The 20,251-nt window shown below is 36.7% G+C and overlaps 1 protein-coding gene across 1 annotated transcript in view; it reads right to left on the bottom strand.

The window, feature by feature from the left end:
* CNTNAP2 (contactin associated protein 2) overlaps nt 1-20,251 on the bottom strand; it is a 1,111,126-nt gene that overhangs the window by 390,776 nt on the left and 700,099 nt on the right. Inside the window, exon 11 of the mRNA XM_051611595.1 lies at nt 645-751. Coding sequence (XP_051467555.1) covers nt 645-751 — 107 coding nt within the window. The remainder of the gene's footprint in view (nt 1-644; nt 752-20,251) is intronic.

Raw genomic sequence — 20,251 nt, 5'->3', positions numbered from 1 at the left:
GTAAGGGTTCTTGAATATCTGTCTCTAAATGACCTGGACAGCTGTAAATCCCACACATTATTCACTCCACAGCAAAGATGGGACAATATACTCCCAACCCCCCTTTTGATACCAGTCCGACAGTACCTTTCACTTGCCTTACTGCACAGTTTTATCCATAAAAAGCAGGTTAAAATCCTATTAAGAGAAATGTTCACAGTTCCTTGAATTATTATTTCTTTCCTTTGTAATACATGTGATTTCAGAAAAGTGATACCATCTGTTTGTCCTTGCTACTTGTCTTTGAGACTCAAGAAAAAAGTTAAATTATGTTAGGTTATGTCTTAAAAGCCCATCTACACACCCATAAAGGTGCACAGACAATGGCAGGAGGGGGAGCCCAAATAATACCCCACTGAGCCATCCAGTGTCCAGGCATCAGCAGCTGCAGTCTGGGATCCAGGGCCAGCCAATGTTCTGAGTCCTTGAGGTGAGCTGCTGGAGGCTCTGCCTACAAGGGGATGTATTTCTAATGCGTACATAAAACTACAAAGGCTTCAGGATCTTTAACAACCAGAGAGAAAGACTTTGCCTTTTTATCTCAACTAAATGACATCGGTGTTTTCCCTACTCCACGGCAATTCCAAAACGGCAGGACAGCTTACAGTTATGACAAGTGGCGCCGCTGTATCCAGTTCCATCGCAAGTGCACTTGAAGCTGTCCCACGTCTGGGTGCATTTGCCACCATGTTCACAGTGATTGGGCACACACCTGTCAGGACAAGATGCAAAGACAGAAAGAAAAACCGAAATGAGCATCAAGATTTGCACAAAGATAAATTGTGAGCTGCCCAAGTAGTAGTGTATCATGTCCTTGCCTGGTAATTAATCCTTGCTACTTTTGATGAACAGAATTTATACCTCAACACACAACTGCTCAAAAGATGATTCATTGAGGCTCTGGTACTTAGCTGTCAAAACAAAAAGAACATCACAAGTCACATCTTCTGCTGTGCAGGTGGTGCCATGCCTCAAGGACTCCAGCCCCACAAGTGACTGAAAGTTAAAGAAAGAATGTGGTATCCCAGCAATGGGATAAATAGGAGGCAGACTGCCTGCTGGCTAGGATGGAAATTACTAGTGCTGCATTATTAAAACAAACAAGTATAAAACCCCAAAAGTAATAGCAGAACATACACTTATTGTTAGAAATATAAAGATTTGAGTTTGGCCAGCTTCTTTTCTATCAATGATAGTTAAAAATTGGAATTGCCATCTACTTTCACCTTCAATACTACTAAATTTCTTTCCTTTGAGAGGGCTTTGAAATGCTATTTCACACAATTTTTTTTTTTATTTTTTTTTTTAGTATTACATTTGTTCCAGTCAGACTCAGTACAGGTTCCGCATTTTTTATCAAGAACTAAAGGAATTTCTCTTTCATATTGTGCTGGCCAAATCTAATCTATGAACTATGCTTTTTTATTATGACATGAAAAATAAAAAATAGGAGAATCCCTATTAAGACAAAAAAGATATTTTCATCAATGCATTGCAAATTAAGTGTGCTTATCTCTAAGATAAATCTGAACTGCATAATATTCCTGTGATAGTTAATACTACTCTATTAAATAATACCCAAGGACAGCTTTCCTTTCCTATGTAGTAATTAATTGAAACTGAAAATATCTGGGTGAACTCCCTATAAGCTTACGTACTCGTATCTCCTCAAGTTCCAATTAACAGCATTGCCATACATCACTCAATTACCACAATTACCAGGAATAACCTATGTCATGATATCCATTAGAGACATGAACATTGTGTACTCATAGTCATAAAAATTTTTTGATTTTACACGTCAGTACAAGTACCTCAGATATACACAATATAGATGTTTTACATCTCTACAGTCTGCAGAATTCAAAGGTATCCATTCTTTCATTTCAAGATCAGAAAATACTGTCTTGGTTAAAACTAATGCTTAAAAAATGTTCTCCTAAAGCAAGAAACAAAGCATTTAAAATTATTGTTTTCACAGGAAAATACAGTGAAATGACCTTAAAAGATTATCACAGTTAAATATATTATGTTTTCTACATGGCTTAAGTGCACTTTTTTAGTATTTTAAGTGTGGCAGGCTACATGCATTGATAGACCTGATTAGCTATTCAGCTAACAGGTGATGACTTTCTGTTGTGTTCTCAACATCACAGAAGCGAAAAAAAGAGCATATAATAGCACATTTCTGAATACCCAAATGATTAATAATTTATGTGAATCCATAGCTGGTGGGTGCAAGAGCAGGGAAAGCAGAAGGCAGTGACATTTCAAATGTAATCTCACAAAAGTAACTTTTATTCAAGGATATAAACATCTACGAAAGTTCTTTAATATGAGTATGGTTTTGTATTTTTCGCTTTTCATCTATTTTCTACTTGATTTAGATTTGAGCACGCTTTACTTTAGAAGTATTTTTTCAATGACCAAACTAAACATTTTGCTATGAGAATTTGCCAGCTATTTATATGAGGTCTCACACATAATGCCAGCAACTATTTTGACATTTCAATGTGGTATAACTTTCTTTTATTGTACCATAACTAGTAAAGATATTGCATTGTTGACGATATAACTGAGGTAAACAACTTAATCTAGGGAAATATAAACCCCAGATATTTATCTGCATCATTTGATGGAGAATATTGAGTCATAAACCCAAAGATATTCAGTCAATTCCCTGATGATGATTTTATACTTCTAGCATGATGCTTGGATTAGCCTAGTCTATATCTGCAAAATTTTTTCTTTACTCATGTGCTTTTACCTATTCTTAATATTATGTAGCTAAAAATAAGGAGCAAGCAGTATTTTAATATTAGTGCAAACTGGAACTTGAATCAACCTAGAGGGTCACTTCCTTAAGACCTCACTCCCCCCTCAATTTTCTGTAAGTTTATTTTATCAGATAGAATTATAAGATTCAATTTTCTATTAAATCCACTAGCAACCTTCTGTAACATAATGTGATGCTCATGTGTCCACTTACTGGACAAACTTTACCCATTATAATACGAGTGTACAGGAAATTTTGGGTAATCAGAATGAAAAAATTACCAAAACACCCTTTTTTAATTCAGTAGGGGTATCAAGAGGAATATAATTTAGAAGTGTAAACTCCATTATCTTTCAAACACTTTTCTTGTCATAGAGTGATGGTAACAAATGAATACTGATATTATCAGTACCTTGCCTATGTATTTCAGTACATACCTTGCTAAGAAATTTCTATTTTAAAAATTATTTAAACATATGCAATCATATAGTTTAACTACTTTGTGCTTTCAATATATACACAAATCATTCAGTATATGCACAACATTTATACACTCAGAACCAACACATGCTCAATTTGCAGGTCATTTCTATTAAAAGGCTATGTTTCTATGTTTCTTACATAAAAAACAAATTCAAAACTGCATTTCCTTCTGAACCAGGCTCTGGAGCTGACTAAAGCTGACCCAACACAAAGAACTGGAAGTTACATTCCTAGTTACCAAGTTGTGTCCCTGCCCACTGTGGACACTTACATTTTAAGTACAGCTGCTTAGAAAATCTGACTCCATTTTGAGAACTTTCTTGATCTATGGCTCCTTCTGAAAGGCAGGTTTAGCACTTCATCCCTTTTACGTGTGAAACACTTAATTTCCACCCCAAAATTTATCCATAGACAATTTACAGATGCTATTCACTTGTCTCTTAAACAACTTTTGTCCTTTGGGATTTACACCTGATGACTTTGTAGAGAGCAATCGTAATTTCTCTCAGCTGGTGTTTTTATGAATAAAAGTCAGAAAACAGATCTTCTCTTCCTCTTAGCTCTCTTCATACTTGCACTTTTGATCTAATCAGTATTCTGGAAGCCTGACCAATGTTTTGTGATTTCAAATCAACATGTTTGTATTTCTCTGCTGAAATTATTTTGCTTGATATATACTATTTTCCTGACTGTCTTAGAATAGTGGCTCAAAGTCATCCTGAGATTGCTGAATACATTAAATACTTTCCCAAACTTCTTCTCTTCAATCACTTCCAACCAACGAGCTCCATCTTTACACAGAAATTCTTGTTACTGTTGTTAACACCATTACTCTGTAGTAGGTGTCATCCAAATCTTTCTGCTTCTTTTTCTGTATCATCAGCACATTTCATCAAAATATTCCTAATTTCGAGCCAAGGTTAAAGCATTAAACAGGCTCAGCTCTGGCACTGGTCTCTGAGCACTCAGCCAGCTGTTAAACCATCAGTATCAGTTGTGGGGCGATTCCATTTGCCAGATCACAACTCACTTTGTAATTCCTCTCTCAAACCTCATCTTCCCTGGTTTAGCTAATAACTTCCATCATTGCAGCATATCAAATGTTTTATTGACATCTGACAAACTAGATATATTGCATTTCTCCTGTCTCAGAAAAATCTACAGTGCTTTATCAGAGAAGATCAGACTAATCTTGAACAATTGACTCGAAAACGACTTGCTGCATTTCACTCTACTTTTCACTTACTTTCAAGTATTTATCTATTCTTTCCTTTGTTTCTGCAAAAGCTTAATAAGACTACTGAAATCAGACTAATAGGTATCTAGTGATCTGGATCTGCCTCTGTCCATTTTTGAACTTACATGAGGTTAACTCTGCTACCTAATGACACAAAAACATGCATTTTTTTAGGGCTGCAATATGACATATTAATATTATGAAACAGGGCTGTCTTCCCAATTGCTACCTAATTGGTTGTGTTGTATTCTTGGTGCCTGCTTACTCTGTTATTCTCCCGAGCAATTACTATTCCTTCATTTCTTTGTTATTTGATGATTCATTACCAATACTTTATCTGAGAAATATTAGCAGTTTTCCACTCTAATAACTGGTATACCTATTGTTGCCTTGCTTTCAGCTGAGGTAGGAGCCAACTCACAGACTTTCAGCTCCTTTTATTTTAAATATTGTAACTGTATCCTCTAGAATCTGTTTTCCAGTCCTCAACAACACAGACCAAAGAAATAGACCAAATTTCCAGTCCTAAATGAAACCCATGCCCTTCCATTCCTTTTCTGATGATGTTCAATAATGCTCTCAACATATGCCGGTAATGTGCACTTGCAGCCTAGAAAGCCAACTGAATCCTGGGCTGCATCACAAGAAGTGTGGCCAGCAGGTCCAGAGAGGCAATTCTGCTCCTCTGCTCTGCTCTTATGCAACTGCACATGGAGTACTGTGTCCAGTTCTGGAGCCCCCAACACAAGAAGGACATGAAGCTGTTGGAGTGAGTCTAGAGGAAGGGTGGAGCACCTACGCTATGAAAACAGGTTGAGAGAACTGGGATTGTTCTGAGTGAAGGAAGGCTCCAATGAGACCTTACAGTGGCCTTCCAGGATCTGTGGGGGCCTCACAGGAAAGCCAGGGAGGGACTTTCTATAAGGGCATGTAGTGACAGGACAAAGGTTAAGGGTTTCAAACTGGAAGAGGGTAGATTTAGGTTAGATATTAGGAAGAAATTCTTTACTGAGAGGGTGGTGAGACACTGCAACAGGTTGCCCCGAGAAGTTGCAGCCACCCACTCCTGGAATTGTTCAAGGGCCGGTTGGATGGGGCTCTGAGCAACCTTGTCTAGAGGAAGGAGTCTCTGACCATGGCAGGGTAGTTGGATTAGATGACCTTTAAGGTCCCTTCCAACCCAAACCACTGATTCTAATCCAAACATACAATTCTATGAATGACTTGATAGCAGGGGGAAGAGTCTGACCAGAGAGCAATTCCATAAAAAGAGACCTGAGGAATTCTAAGTATGGTCCAGTGATCCTAAGTCAAACAAAAAAAGAAGAAATGGAATCTCATAATGTGGGTATATGCAGAAGAAGAATAGGAAAAACCCATTAAAAAATCCTAAAACTACAATCAGAAGTGAGCACTGGATGATTTTTAAATGTACAAATAGTTGTTGGAAACAGGAAGGTTACAAACCATTATAAATGTCCACATGGAACGTGGAAAGAAGCAATGAGTTTCACTAGTGATAAAAGGTATTTTAAGAACAACTCCAATTAAGACACATCAGCAATGATTTAGGCATGCTCGGCCCTGCCTGAATGCAGAATAGCAGCCTTAAGAGACCTCTCCAGACTTCCTTTTTAATCCAGATACTTTCCAAAACCATTAAAAAAAAAAAAAAAAATTATTTCAATCTCTTAATTTCTGATTAGATGACTGTATTTTCTTTAGTGTTGTGACTGTACTATTTAACTTCTAAGTCAACAGGTTTTGGTCTTTTAGAGTCTTTTTAGAGGCCTATAAGCCCCAGGGCATGGGTTTTTAATACATTAACTAGCTTCCCCAGGCAAATTGTGCTCAAGGTGTATGGTAATTGAGTTCAATTCCTAGGTTTAACATTCATATGAGGAAGATAAAAGTTATTTTGTCCAGGAAGCTGAATTTCCAGATGGCCATACATAGACTATTAATATAGTCCCTCAGGACTGAAGAACCATCACAAATCTCACTCTCTTTTGTCTAATACAGGCCTTTCCCTTTTTTTCCTTTCCTTTTCCTTTCCTGCTTCCCCTTCACACTTTCATCTCTAGAATACGTGCAAAATGCAGCCTTGTGTGTAGATGTAACCTAAGTATAAACTAACTCTCTGTATATATACATTAGAAACAACCAAGCCAAGAAACACCATCAGAACAAAAGATTCACCTGTGTAACTTCTCCCCACCTGCAAGGTCAAAAAAGAGGGAATGAAGAACACACAAGAGATATTTGACACACATTGCCTACTACTGTATTGAAAAGAACTTAAATGCTACAGTGATAAAGACAGCATGAGAATTTCTGTAGAGTAAAAAAAGTGTTAAAGGTTTTTTGCACAGGAAAGTAAGTGGTTGAATTATTCTTAACATTAATTTCAACTTTCTCATCATCAAATTTTCATTTTCATTTTCATCATCAAATTCCTATCTAATCTTGCTCCTGCTTACACCTCACCTCTCATTTCTGTCCCAAACAGTTTCTGTTCCACTTTTCTGTCTATTTCTCTGCCTAAAACTATTATAAGTTGTTTTTAATAGTCTTACAGTATTTTTCCATTTGCTGCCCTTTTTATCGCCTCCAAATATCTCTTTAAAATCCATAACCTTTATCACCATTTCTTGCAAAATGCATAATGCTATCGTTGTTGAGTATGATGTTCTGTCACTGTCTATCTTCATTCATTCCCACACAAAAACTATTAAAGTGTGTTTAAAATGTAAACATTTTTACTGTAGAGCGTTATCTGACTGCTTAAGAAGACCATGACAGATTAGGTCTATAAAACAACATACAAGAAAAGAAACTTGTAAGAGCAATAAATAATGCTTCCAGCTGGTAGTCTGAATCACTAGTAGCTTACTTAAAATACATACTGCAAACCAGTAACAAAATCACAAAAATATTTAAAATATATGCATCTATTTGCACTGATTGCTCTTTAATGAGCTATAGAATGCATTCCACTTATCATGGGAAAAGCAGTACTGACCAATAAGATAATCCAATTAAGAACACACTGCTACTGCAGAGTCCTATACTACCAACCTCAGAACAAAATTACCAATTCCATAGAGAGTCCCCAATTTTCAGAGTATCCTAAATAAAAGTAAAAACAACTGATCTGACCTTTAAATTCTTTATTATTTCTTACAAAGTAATAAGTGTTTAAAGAGACTTTGAGATTCTCAGCAAAAGGATTTGGATCTCCTATACAAGGCAACACAAAAGGCAGATGGGACTGAAAAATTAATTCAGATTAACAATAATTCCCAAAAAAGTTTCATTTGCTGCTGACTTCTAACCTAATTGTGCAAAGATGCATATAATTTACAATGATAAAACTAAACTAACCTTCCTGAACCAAGAAAGACCTAGCCTTTATCACTTACTGTAATACAAGGTCTTCATGTTTCTTTTGTGGACATTATAAAACTTCTTTTGTCATGAGATCAAAGCAAAATGCTTGGCACTTTTAAAGACTGTGATTTACAAAGAGCAAATCAGTATTAAAATATGCAGTGACATTTGGTTAAGCAAAATTCCTTTAGGGCATATTCCTAGAAAAAGGCTGCCAAACCATTTTTCAGTGTTATCTTCAGACCAATACGGTGCTATTCTAAGCTGTTTGCATTAGAACAATTAATGAATGACTAATGCATAAAGGAAAATACCACAGCTAGCTCATTTGGATTAAGTGACCCTCTTGGATTTATGCAGATTTTGTATACGACAATGTAGAGACTTACTGTTCTTTTCTTCTCTACCACTTTTAATTTTCAGAGCACTTCACAATTTAGCTCCTTAAAATTAAACTAAGCTGATTCCACTTTAGCAATCACAGAAGCTGGACAACCCATTTTTCTGCATTTGTTCCAGAAAACCTGCTGCACCTGTTATGCATAACCTAGGATGTATGGTAGCTGATGGCTGAACCTCACTGTCCAACCCAAACTGTTGCTACTTTTGCTGAAGGCAAGCTGGGGAAGGTGAATCTACTGCATCTGGTAACAAGTGGGAATTTCCCAGCCCTGGCACCCCTTCTGTGGGTTCCTAGCAATTGCTTCATGTTAACAGGAGACCAGCTCTGTGTGGAGCTGTGGCAGGAGGAAATGATATGTTGGGCAGTACTTGTTCAGCTAGTCTCCATCTCCTCAGGGGCAGGGCAGAAAACAACCAGACACACTGGGTGGAAATGGCCCATGGGCTCCATCCAGTTGTCAAGTCATAAATGGGACAATGCTGTGATAATCTTAGAGAGGCAGAGGATAAAATCTCAAATTGATAAATTCACAAATTAAGCTGGATTAAGAAGACAATTTCTGTTGCACCATGTTTTAGCTGGCAAACTCATGGCCAGGTCTTCAGGTGGCGTACATAATAATATCTGCATCTACCTTAAATTCTACCTTAAGTCTATTAAATGGGTCAAAACGGAAGGAAAAATAAACTGCTAAAAAAGGCCCACTACTATATATGCTCTATCGCCATGGGTTTTCATTTAACTTTTTCCATTACCCTGTGAAGAGCACTGCCTAGTTAGTAATGAGGTTAAGGATTTCTAGAGCAGATGAGGGATACTCTGTGTAACATTGTTTTGGACTGGTGTATTTGAGTTTATTAATTAGACAACCATGTAGAAGAAGTGGCAGTTAGTCACTATCCTAACTTTGCCAATGTGGCACAATTCAGTTCTCTTGGGGATATAAGAAGCTGTGTTAAGCACTAAGAATCCCCCGAAGAATCTCATGGTTTTACTCACTAGATTTCTGAAGAAATCTTTAAACTTTGTCAAGTATTGCACAGAACAAAATATGACTGGATTGATTTTGTATTTATGTAACCACCTCTCTTTTGCTGTTTCCAATAGGTAAAGAACATCATACTGGGTGGGCTTGAGAACAAACCATAAAATTGATTTTTTGGTGTCTTGTTAATTATTTATTGTTTCTGCATTTATACAGCTTGAATCAAACACAGCTCCTCAGACTTTATGACATGAAGTTAACTTTACAATCCATGTTAGACATTTGGAGACAGTTTGTTCTTTAGAAGACTGTAATTATCATAGCACATAGACCAGTGAGCAGCCTATATAATATGGAACAGTGACTAGTATATTTCACTCTAATAAATATGAGCCATCATGCATTGAATCATCAGGCAGATACAGAATTTTATAGATCATTGTTTCAAATGAGTTTATGCCTAGATTTATCTTTTGGGTAATAAAGAAACTGAAAATTAGAAATCTTTATGTTTCTTCTCATAATGTAAAGAATTGCTCAGTAATAAAGATAAATATGAAACTGATGGATGATTTTGTACTAAAAGCCCCTTGCTGTGTCAATCAAATCTGGGCATTCCTTGGTGTACACCGTAACAGATCTTATCTTTTGCATTAGTTCTTTTGGTCCCTAGTGTCTTCATCAGGGCAAGAACTACCTCATGTTGATCTTAAATTAGGTGATAAAAATGCTGATGCATCATATGCAAAAAAGCACAACTGTTAAATATGTCTTGCTTTGGAAACTTATAGCATATTAATCACCTTGATGGTCATGGGAGTTTTAAGAGGTCTACAACTGCTGTCAATCTAAGTATGATCGTGGCTCAGCATCCTATGTTACTAGACTGTCTGTGACATAATGATATGGAGATGTATTTCTGAACTTACATGTTTGAGTTGAGCTTTTTGAAAATTATCCTAACTGTTATGGCATTGTGGTTTAAAGGAAACTTGAGGTAAAACATGATTTAGCAATGCTGAAGTGATGCTGGACTTGCAAAGTGCAGATTGCCTAACAGATTTCTGTGTATAAAAACTACAAAATGGTGGTACACCTGAAAACTCAGAACAGCACATGCTCTTTTACTTGCATGGCAAGAATTACTTGTGATTCATCTAAACCACCATCTTTTTGTATTTTACTCTTTCCCACAATTACTGTCAGGAATCTGGCCGCTTTCTTCACTGTGACATACACAATCTGGAAGCTTCCCTACAAGATCAATTATCTTACAAGCCCTGATTTGGAGATAAGCTGGGATAAATCCTCGTATCTTGACAGAACCTATGGATTTTGCATTGTTTAAAGTATAAATTATTAATTCTAGTGGATGGTTCCAGGATGATAATGACCAGAAGAGTCTGCTCTGTAGGAAAACACTTTCTGCCTAAACAGTGAAGGTATTTCCCCTTCATAAGAAAAACATAATCTAGGCAGTAAAGCAAAACACAAAGTCCATGCAATGAAGCAAAAGTGAAATGGAAGTTATTGCTTCTGAGATAGTTATTACTGACAACTGGCATAAATGCCAGTTTTGTAATGAAATTCCAAGCAGAACACATCAAAAATGGATGCTAATTTCTCATGCCCCAAAGAGAAACTCAAATCTTCCTTATTTCTTGGTAGAGCAATAATGAACCCACAAAGACTCTTAGTTATTCCACTGTAGCCTGGAGGAACAGCTGAAGTTAGCATGCTTTTCTTGCTGTACATCCTCCAAGTTTCCTAAACATTGGCAGGGATACATAAACTAGGTTCTCTGAGTCATGAATTGAAATTTGAGTTGGATGAACCATGAATGCATGAATGAAAACGGCATTCACACACGGTTTGTTTATTTCACACAGAGCACTTACCCTGAGCTGACCCATGCAACCACAAACCTTTTTGATGCATGTTCATCATTCACTAGAGGCAACATAATGTGCATATTTACTTGTAACCCTTTCCCTTTTCTCTATTCACATTTTTCAGCGTTTCAGTTATTTCAGTTCATAATATTTTTGGACCAAGAAAAGTATTTTTAATTATATTTGCACAGGATGTTACCACAGTAGACTTTTTCTCCTTTTATCACTGCAGTCATGAGGAACAACAATTACAATAAATAGTAACACAGAAATAAGTTATCTGTTACACTACACTATACTCCCCCAGATAATCATGGGGCATTGTTGTATCACTTGCAAAAATTTACACAGTCTGCTTTTTCTCCTTTACTTTGACAATTCTGCCGTCTACCACAAACAGCAATATGCTCAGCTAAAATACCATGTATAAAATATAACGCGTGTAGGTTCAACTGTATTATACACCTGTCCTCTGTGTGCGTCCTTAGTGCACATCAGTATTATGTTCTTTTATAGAAGCTCTATAAGGTTTTTATAAATTGCAGTATAATGAGTGTTGTTCTCTACTTTAAAAACATCAAAAGCAAGGATGTGCCAATGAATTAGCAGCTCTGCTGCAGTGCAGTCACAGCTCTGTGATAAATACACCAAGACAATGCTCTACTCACAACCTATTATTCAATTCATTTTCAATTTGCTGAAAACAGATATGTACAATAGGTAATAAACAACTCATTTATTACCTAGAACTTGTGCAATGAACTGTTAGGAGCCAGAAGGTTTACTGTTGAAGTAATAAATAGGTGTGAGTTGATGCATGTATGTGCATGTGTGTTCACAAACCTACAGTCAATTAACATAAACATACACACATGCTTTTTTCCAGGAATTGTGACAATTCCAAGCTTCTGAAAACGGGCAATACTTTCAAGAAAACAATTTATATTAAAAGCAAAGTTGGTTTTAAGGAAAATGCAACAACGAGGACATAACTGTTTTAATAACATGTATTTGACTGTAAAAAATGTAATGATACGATCCCGGTATGTTTAAATTTAGTTACAAATAGCTTATTTTTGGGAATCTGTTGTTCTAATTAAATAGCCTTGTGATTGCCCTGTAGAAAAATCGATAGACTATAATTTAGAGTAGTTGAGAGGCACTGGATGCTAATTTTCTGCATTTCAACCACTACAGTTTGGGCACCATAGTTACGGCTCTGTCAGTATTTCAGTATATCATAAGCTTTGATTTCTCAAGGGTTTGTATTTCAGTTACAAAAATTTACTCCAGAAATTCAGCATGCAAGCATAAGCCAGAAAGGAAATAAATAGTAGCATATTGCCAGCACTGATTCTGGAACAGCTCGAGCAACTGGCGTATCACTTAGTATTCCTGGACAGTAAGGACAAGCTGGTTTAGAAATTTTATTTTAAATAGAAAAGGAAAAGAATGACAATTCCCTACATAAGATTTTGCTTTTGTTTTCCAGACAGTTTGTAACAAAATTTTTGACACTTTATTGAAACAGACAGTACACAACAAAGGGGCAGATTTGATTAATATCTTAACTTGAACAAATGTTGGAAAACATGTTGAAATTCCTGAAACATGTAATTTAACATGATAAAAAAAAAAGGGTGTCTTTTTCTTTCAGTTTAAAATAATTTTAATTTTGAAATGTAAGTTCAAATATGCTATGTGGTTGACACTCTATCAAGCTAAGTAATAGCACCTTCCAAGTCTCTAGACGTGGTACTTAGGAAAATGGTTTAAGTATTGGAATTGGTAGTGTTATGTTAATGGTCGGCAGAGTTAGGTTCTGGTTGGACACGATGATCTTCAAGGTCTTTTCCAACCTGAATGATTCTGTGATTCTGTGAATCTAATTAAAACTGAAAGTATAGTTCCAAATATTTTCTTGAGGAAGCAATGGGTTGGAGCAGTTGAGTGGGGTAGATGCAAGAAAATTGTTGAAGGAAGCTGGGCAGCTCTGACATGGGCACTGAGTGCTGAACTGGGAATAAGAAGGTAGCCTGATAGTCATTAGATCTGATATGGGAGCAATCTAAACTGATTATGCACCATTGGGTGTATCGATGCTAAGAAAGAAATTTAATAGGAAAAAAAGAAAATGGGATACAGGGAGAAACTGTGTGGAGAAGACAAAACTTTAAGAGAAAGAAATGAGGAGAAAATGAAATGTTTAATCACAAATGTGAGCACTGTTGGGGGAACCAATCTGTTAGAAAAACAGAAACTGGAGGGCTGATCAAAGCAAGACAATAAGGAAACAACACAGACTCCAAGAAGGAGAGGAAAGAGATGAACTACTGCAGCGTCAAGTGCCATTCTTCCCATTGTGCATGTATCTTTGGATAAGATTCAAACAAATGGTCAATGCACTAAATTATCTGGACATCACTGTTGTGGGAACCATGAAACAATATAACCAACTCACTTCCATTTCAGGATACTTGCACTTCTGTACTAGCACTGAAAAGGTCTCTTTGTTTTATTTATTTATTTTTTTAAGCTGGATGTTTTGAGTGTTTCATGGATGTCTGCTAAGGCCATCCATTTACCTACCTACAAAGAGATGTGGTGCCACACGTACAGAATAAGGTACCTTATCATATAGCTGGCACTTTGAAAATTGTTAATCAATGAAAGGATTCATAATTTTTGCAGCAGAGCCAGCTATATGATAAACATGGTGTAGGTCTTGCAGAAAACTTCATTTTTAGCCAATAGTTTTGAAAATGAAATATTACAGAATTAACCATGAAAATAAAAACATGTAGTTGATTTATTCCATTGATTTACCAGAACAAATTCCTGCTTCATGTTCAACATTAGTGAGATATAACATATCATGCACAGGTATTATAAAAATGCTGCCTTAGTTTCTTTAGAATTTTTTGCAAGGTAAGTGACTGCTTAAGTAAAATTAAATCACAAAGTATCACTACTTACATTTCAATACAATATGGACACAAATATCTAGATTAATGTAATGTAAGATTAAAGCAGCTAATGGCATGCATTACTACAATAATAATCCAAGATAAATGATAAGCAAATAAAGATTATTATATACACAATGTGGACTTTGTACCACCAAAAGGCTAATTAAATCCTTGAGATGATAGTTGGTTATTTGCCTTTCAGAGGCCTCCTTAGTCGTTTGTTCACTATAAAAGATACATTTAACAGAATGAATAACTAAGTGGTTTATCTTATTAATAACCTCAAGCAAGTAGACTGTCCATTTAATTAACAGTTTTATTTACAAATGCCTTTTCTTTCTACTAAAATTTTGCTGTCTAGTTTGTGTTCACCTCATAACTTTAGCTTGTTGAAAATTTGTCAGAAATCCCTGCTGCTTCATCCCTCTTTTATACAAGGGATTGGTAAGAAATGCTGAAATTATACCTTCCTGTGGTCAAGTTTTTTGTTACTGAATGTTGCTGATATGAAGAGCTTTGTTGCTCTTCTCTCTTTCCTGAAATGTCTACTTGAATTTAAGAGCAGCAGTTAATGTAGGAGTGATCAATGCAGAGAAGGGGTATCCCAGATGTTCAGTCATGCCTATACTGAGCAGTAGTTACAAAATAATAAATATGGTAACCTGTAACAAAAGGTCTCAATTGCAATAACCTCTGGCCAGGCACCACAGGAATGCATACATTACCTTTTTTCTTTTCCCCTTACTTTACTCAAAATGTTTTGACATTGTACTTTCAGTCTCATGTGAAAATGTGGCCCACATTCTATTATTTTTTAATCCTAATATGACTTGATTTTAAGTCCTGATTTCCAAATATACTACTCTGCTCCCATTCCCTGCCTCTGAACAAGTACTGTTTTCTCCTGCTCTTGTATTTGGAGTCCTGAGGAACATTAACAATACTAGCAGTGTATCTAGCCAACTTGCTATATTACTGCAGGTCTGCTATTATCATCATACCTGTATAGATCATCTTTCTACCTCTTACTGCTATGAATACTGCTGATTAGATGAAAGAATCCTGAATAATACAATAAAAAACTTCGTGGAACACAGGATTTTATTAATGTCATTGAATGTTTGCATTTACAGGGTGTCCTCCAATAAGCATAATTTAGTCCTGTCCTTGCAGAGTGTACCGGTAGATTAAGTCTTGCAGTGACAATGCTTAGGATGTAACCTGAGTACTAATGCTCTACTGCAGTCAGAAAACTGTTTCTGGATCAAGGACAAAGCAAGCTCTATGAATCAGCAGCTACAAATCTGACTTGGTGAAATTAAACTAGGGCTTTGTTATCTATATGAAATTGTCCAACAGAAATAAGCCAGTAACGCTTTGAAAGCCTCTTGTGGAATCCACAGTCATTCTATAAGGCTTTGTTAAAACAGGATTTCTGAGATAGGTGCCCTGGTAGGTGCCTGTGGTTCCTGTTTTTGATGAAAAAGAAACCACCTGGAGCTCTGCAGAACCAACTTGAAAAGGCAAATAAGGAAAGCTTTGCTTTCTACAGAGATATCTCAGAAAACAGTCAATAACAAAAGGAAATGTTCCAAGTTTGGAAAAAAGTACTTCTTATTCTCTTCCTTGATTACTGTAGCAATCGCACATTTCAGTGTTAATGATAAGATATTTTCATTTGCAGTGTTCAGATTTAGAGCATGGAAATCAAGGTCATAATGAGCAATTGCATACTGAGGCATGATACAGCCATTCTTTACATTTTTCATTATAAAATTATGAAATAAATTATATTGGAAATGGCAGCAGATGAATCAAGATCTCCTAAATAGTATGCACTAATTCTTAAGACTTTCAATAACTTTTGGTGGATGGTTCTCTACCTTAGAAATCAGGGAATTGACCAAGCTTTGCTGCACTCACTTTAGAAGAATTAATCATAGTTTAATTTAGCCTGCTTATAACGGATGAGAAGTTTAAAACTTCAATTCAGAAATAGAGTAAACTAATATTTAATAGCTAGGCATTAGTATTTCTCTAATACTTCCAAAGAAAAAACAAAAAGTGAAATGAGTGTGAAAGAAGTAACCCCTGTGGCTTTCTGCTCCAGTCTATCAGATACCACATCAAACTTCCCAAACCATACTTAAAATGTGAATCACGTTTTCAAAATACTATTACTGGTACTCTCCATTAACTTACTCTAATAACTCAGAGTTTGCTCATCTTTGAATTTTTTCCCTAAAAATTGTAAGACTCGTAAAAGTCTTAGCCATTTATTTGTGGATAGTGGTTCTCATCTTATTACTTTAAATAACCAATGTGTTTCTTCAAGCTATTCGATAAGTGAACAAGTGTAATCTCTTATTCAGTATTTTATAATGGAGGACTGAAGTTTGACTTCCATCATAGTGAAGCAACTTCTGAATGCTTTTTGCCTCTTCATGAGGGCTTGTGGGGGCAATATGTAAGTCATTTCAAAGCACTTATGTATATATACATCCACACTCCGGATTTATCTGATTAATATTATGCTAAAAATAAGGGTCTAGATATCTTCCAAAAGACCTAGTCTCTACCCTAAGTTTACCTCTTCCTTCACCAGGCTTCTTCCTTCTTTCTTTAACTTTTCTTCTATGCTTTGCTGTTGGGGGGAAAAATGGTGGAAATCTTTCTCCTCTGCACCAGAAAATGCTGCTGGAAACACAGATTCACTGTCTCATTTAGAGCTCTTGAGTGGTAACAATAGGATGCCATGGATATGACTATACCTTCTCACTTGACCCTTTGTGGAGTACTGTCTGTGCAAAATACCTGTTAAGTGACAGTAGAGAATCAGGGTAACCTTACTGGCACTGTTGGCTAACAAAAACAGTTTAAAAAATGTGTAACTCTTCTGCTTTGCCCCTGCATTGCATATCTTCAATTCTACCTTTTTAGTTTAGTACAGTAAAACACTGTTTAATTCAAAGATTCTGTTTAAAGTTTGATACTTTACAAACTCTAAGAATCAACCTCACCAGAGCTGCAGAAGAGGAAATGAGTTGTGTCATTCAGCATTTCCACAAAAGAAAGCCTGTCTTTTAAGTACAATGCTAGGTCCCTGATTTTATAGTATAATTCAGCAGAGCCCATGTCAGTCTTATCCTCTTGTAAGCAACTTCCTTTCATTTCAGTAAGAGACACTTAGCAGTTTTGGGTCCTCACAGCACTGTCAAACACATAAAAGCCAAACCTTCACAACATGTTACAGATCAGAAGAGATAAATCAGCCACCAAAATCTGCTTGAAGTTTTGCAAGCTACTCAAAAAGATCTTTATAGTGAGTCACCAGTCTTGCAAAGACAGGTCACATTTGAATTATGAACTAATGCATTATTTATATTGGAGAGATTGTAACTAAGAAATCACAGCTACAAACCAGAGCAAGGTTTATGCAAGAGCAGTGAAGATATACTGCAATTTGCTCAGCTACACAAATAAATTATTTCTAAGCAATATATAACATAAATAGTGGTGCTATACAAATAATTGCTCTCTGAATTATTGTGGAACACGACAAAATGCTACTAATTTCAGTGAAAAACTGAATGTGGTTTACATTATAATGACAGTCCTCATAAGAATACATGGTTCCTGGTGGGCTAGAAATTATTATTTAAGCCAGAAGCTCCACTGACAAAACTGATTGCTAGAATTCTGAAGAAAGAGTTGTAAAGTCATGGGATAAAATTATTAGGTATTATCAGGTTTTAACTGGAAAATCTGCAATGTAGAAAAAGTAAATTTATCCTGTATGACATGCAGAAAGAATACTAGTGAACGCAGAAAAAGAGAACTAACAAAGAGAATGTTGCTCTAAAATAACATTCTCATTTCCCACCACACCCCACAAGCCTTATCTTCTCCAGGCTGAACAACCAGCTCTCTCAACCTCTTCTTATAGGCGAGATGTTCCAGTCTTTTACTAATCTTTGTGGCATTTTGTGGGACTCTCTCCAGTATGTCCTTGTCTCTCTTGTACTGGGGAGCCCAGAACTGGGCACAGTACTCCAGGTGTGGCTTCACCAGTCCTGAACAAAGGGGAAGGACCACCTCTGTCAACCTGCTGGCAATACCCCTCAGGCAGCCCAGGACAGTGATGACTGCCTTTGCCACAAGGATGTATTGCAGATTCACAGTCAGCTTGGTGCACACCAGGGCCTTTTCTGCAAAGCTTCCTTCCAACTGGTCATCCTTCAACTTTTACTGGTCCATGGGGTTAATTCACCCTAAGTCCAGGACTTCTCATTTATCTTTGCTGAACTTCATGAGATTCCTGTCAGCCCATTTTTCCAGCCTTCTCAGGTCCCTGTGGGTGTCAGCACAGCTCTTTGGTATGTCAGCTATTCTTCCCAGTTTTGTATCACGTGCAAACTTGCTGAGGGTGTATGCACTTTGTCCCAGCATCCAGGTCATTGATGAAAATATTAAACAGTATTGGCCCCGTTGTTGATACCTGGAGTATCAATCAAGTGACCACTAGTCACTTGCCCTCAACTACACTTTGTGCCATTGATTACAACCATCTGGATCCAGCTCTTAAACTAGTATTCAACCAACCTTGCTATCCACTTATCTAACGTACTTTTTCAGTTTGCCTTTAAGGACCTTACGGGAAACAGTGCAAAGGCTTGACTAAAGACAAAGTAAGTAACATCCACTGCTCCTCCCTTGTTCACCAAGCCAGCCACCTCATAGTAGAAGACTAACAGACTCATCAAGCATGACTTCTCTTTCCTAAATCCATGCTGATGACCTCCAATGACCTTGTTCTTCAAGTGTTTGGAAATGGTTCCCAAGAGGATATTCTTCATTACCTTCCCAGGGATAGAAGTTGAGGCTCACTGGCTGGTAGTTCCCCAGATCTTCCTTCTTACCTTTCTTGGAGATAGGAAGGAAATCTTCTCTCTTCCAGTCTTCTGAAATCTATCCTAATTGCCATAACCTTTCACAGCAGATTAACAGTGGCCTTGCACTTATATCAGCCAGCTCCCTCAGTACTTATGGATTCACCCTGTGAGACCTCATGGACTTAGGTATCTCCAGCTTGTTCAAAGTGCTCCCTACCCTGGTCTTCCTTCATGAAGGTAAGTCTTCCTTGCTCCAGACTTTCACCCTAATCTGAGGGGCCTGGGATTCCCGAAGGCCATTTTTACCGGCAAAAACTGAGACGAAGAAGGCATTCAGTACCTCAGCCTCTTACTTGTCACTTGTTTTCCCATGCTATTCAGCAGTGGCCTACATCTTCCCTAGTCTTTCTTTTGCTGTTTATGTACTGGTGGAATCTTTTCTTGTTGCCCTTGTTTATTTCCACCAATAAATTCACTTAAGATTTTAAAAACATACTAAGATTTGTAGTTAATTTCCTTGTAGGTTGAAAACAAGGTTGCTTCGTTTAAATCCTAGGAGGCACTCATCTGGGTCTTCCAAGCTGACAGAATTTGTGAACCTTTTGCAATGTATGGGCCTCATTTCAGCCAGTATTCCTACTAGATTAGAAGTAATGTATCATACAGTCATAAACAGCTAGTATTTGAGAATTCTGAGGTTACCCAACAGTGAAACGTAAGTTCACTTAGTTTACACCAAGGCTCTCAACAGGATTTAATGGAATGAAAACAATGTAGTATGTGCTGTGAAGTATTGACTGTATTGTGAAGTCCAAGATGCATTATTAATTTACCTGCAAAGAAAACTCCAGGTACAAAAACGAAAAGCACAAGAAATGCTGCAGACAAGTGAAAGGCACATGCGGAAATAAGAATAGCAGGTAAGAGTTACTGAAGTTAGGACACATGGCTTAATTATGCTATCCACACCAAAAATACCACAAGATCATTACCAGCCAGCAGAGGTAAGTACCTCAGTTTTATTACTCACAAGAAACATTCAAGGTATGTGAGCATATGCTTTAAAATGTCAGTGTCTCACTCTGACCTCTTCTTAGATGTCGTCATTTGTTACTCTTATATCCTAATACATTTTAATTTCTGCCATGTTCTGGAAACTTCCTACTGCACAATATTCACAACAAA

The sequence above is a fragment of the Apus apus genome, chromosome 2 (genome assembly GCF_020740795.1).
Source record: "Apus apus isolate bApuApu2 chromosome 2, bApuApu2.pri.cur, whole genome shotgun sequence".
Taxonomy (NCBI): Eukaryota; Metazoa; Chordata; class Aves; order Apodiformes; family Apodidae; genus Apus; species Apus apus.
The sequence above is the reverse complement of the archived record's forward strand: the minus strand, read 5'-3'. Positions and strand labels throughout refer to the sequence as shown.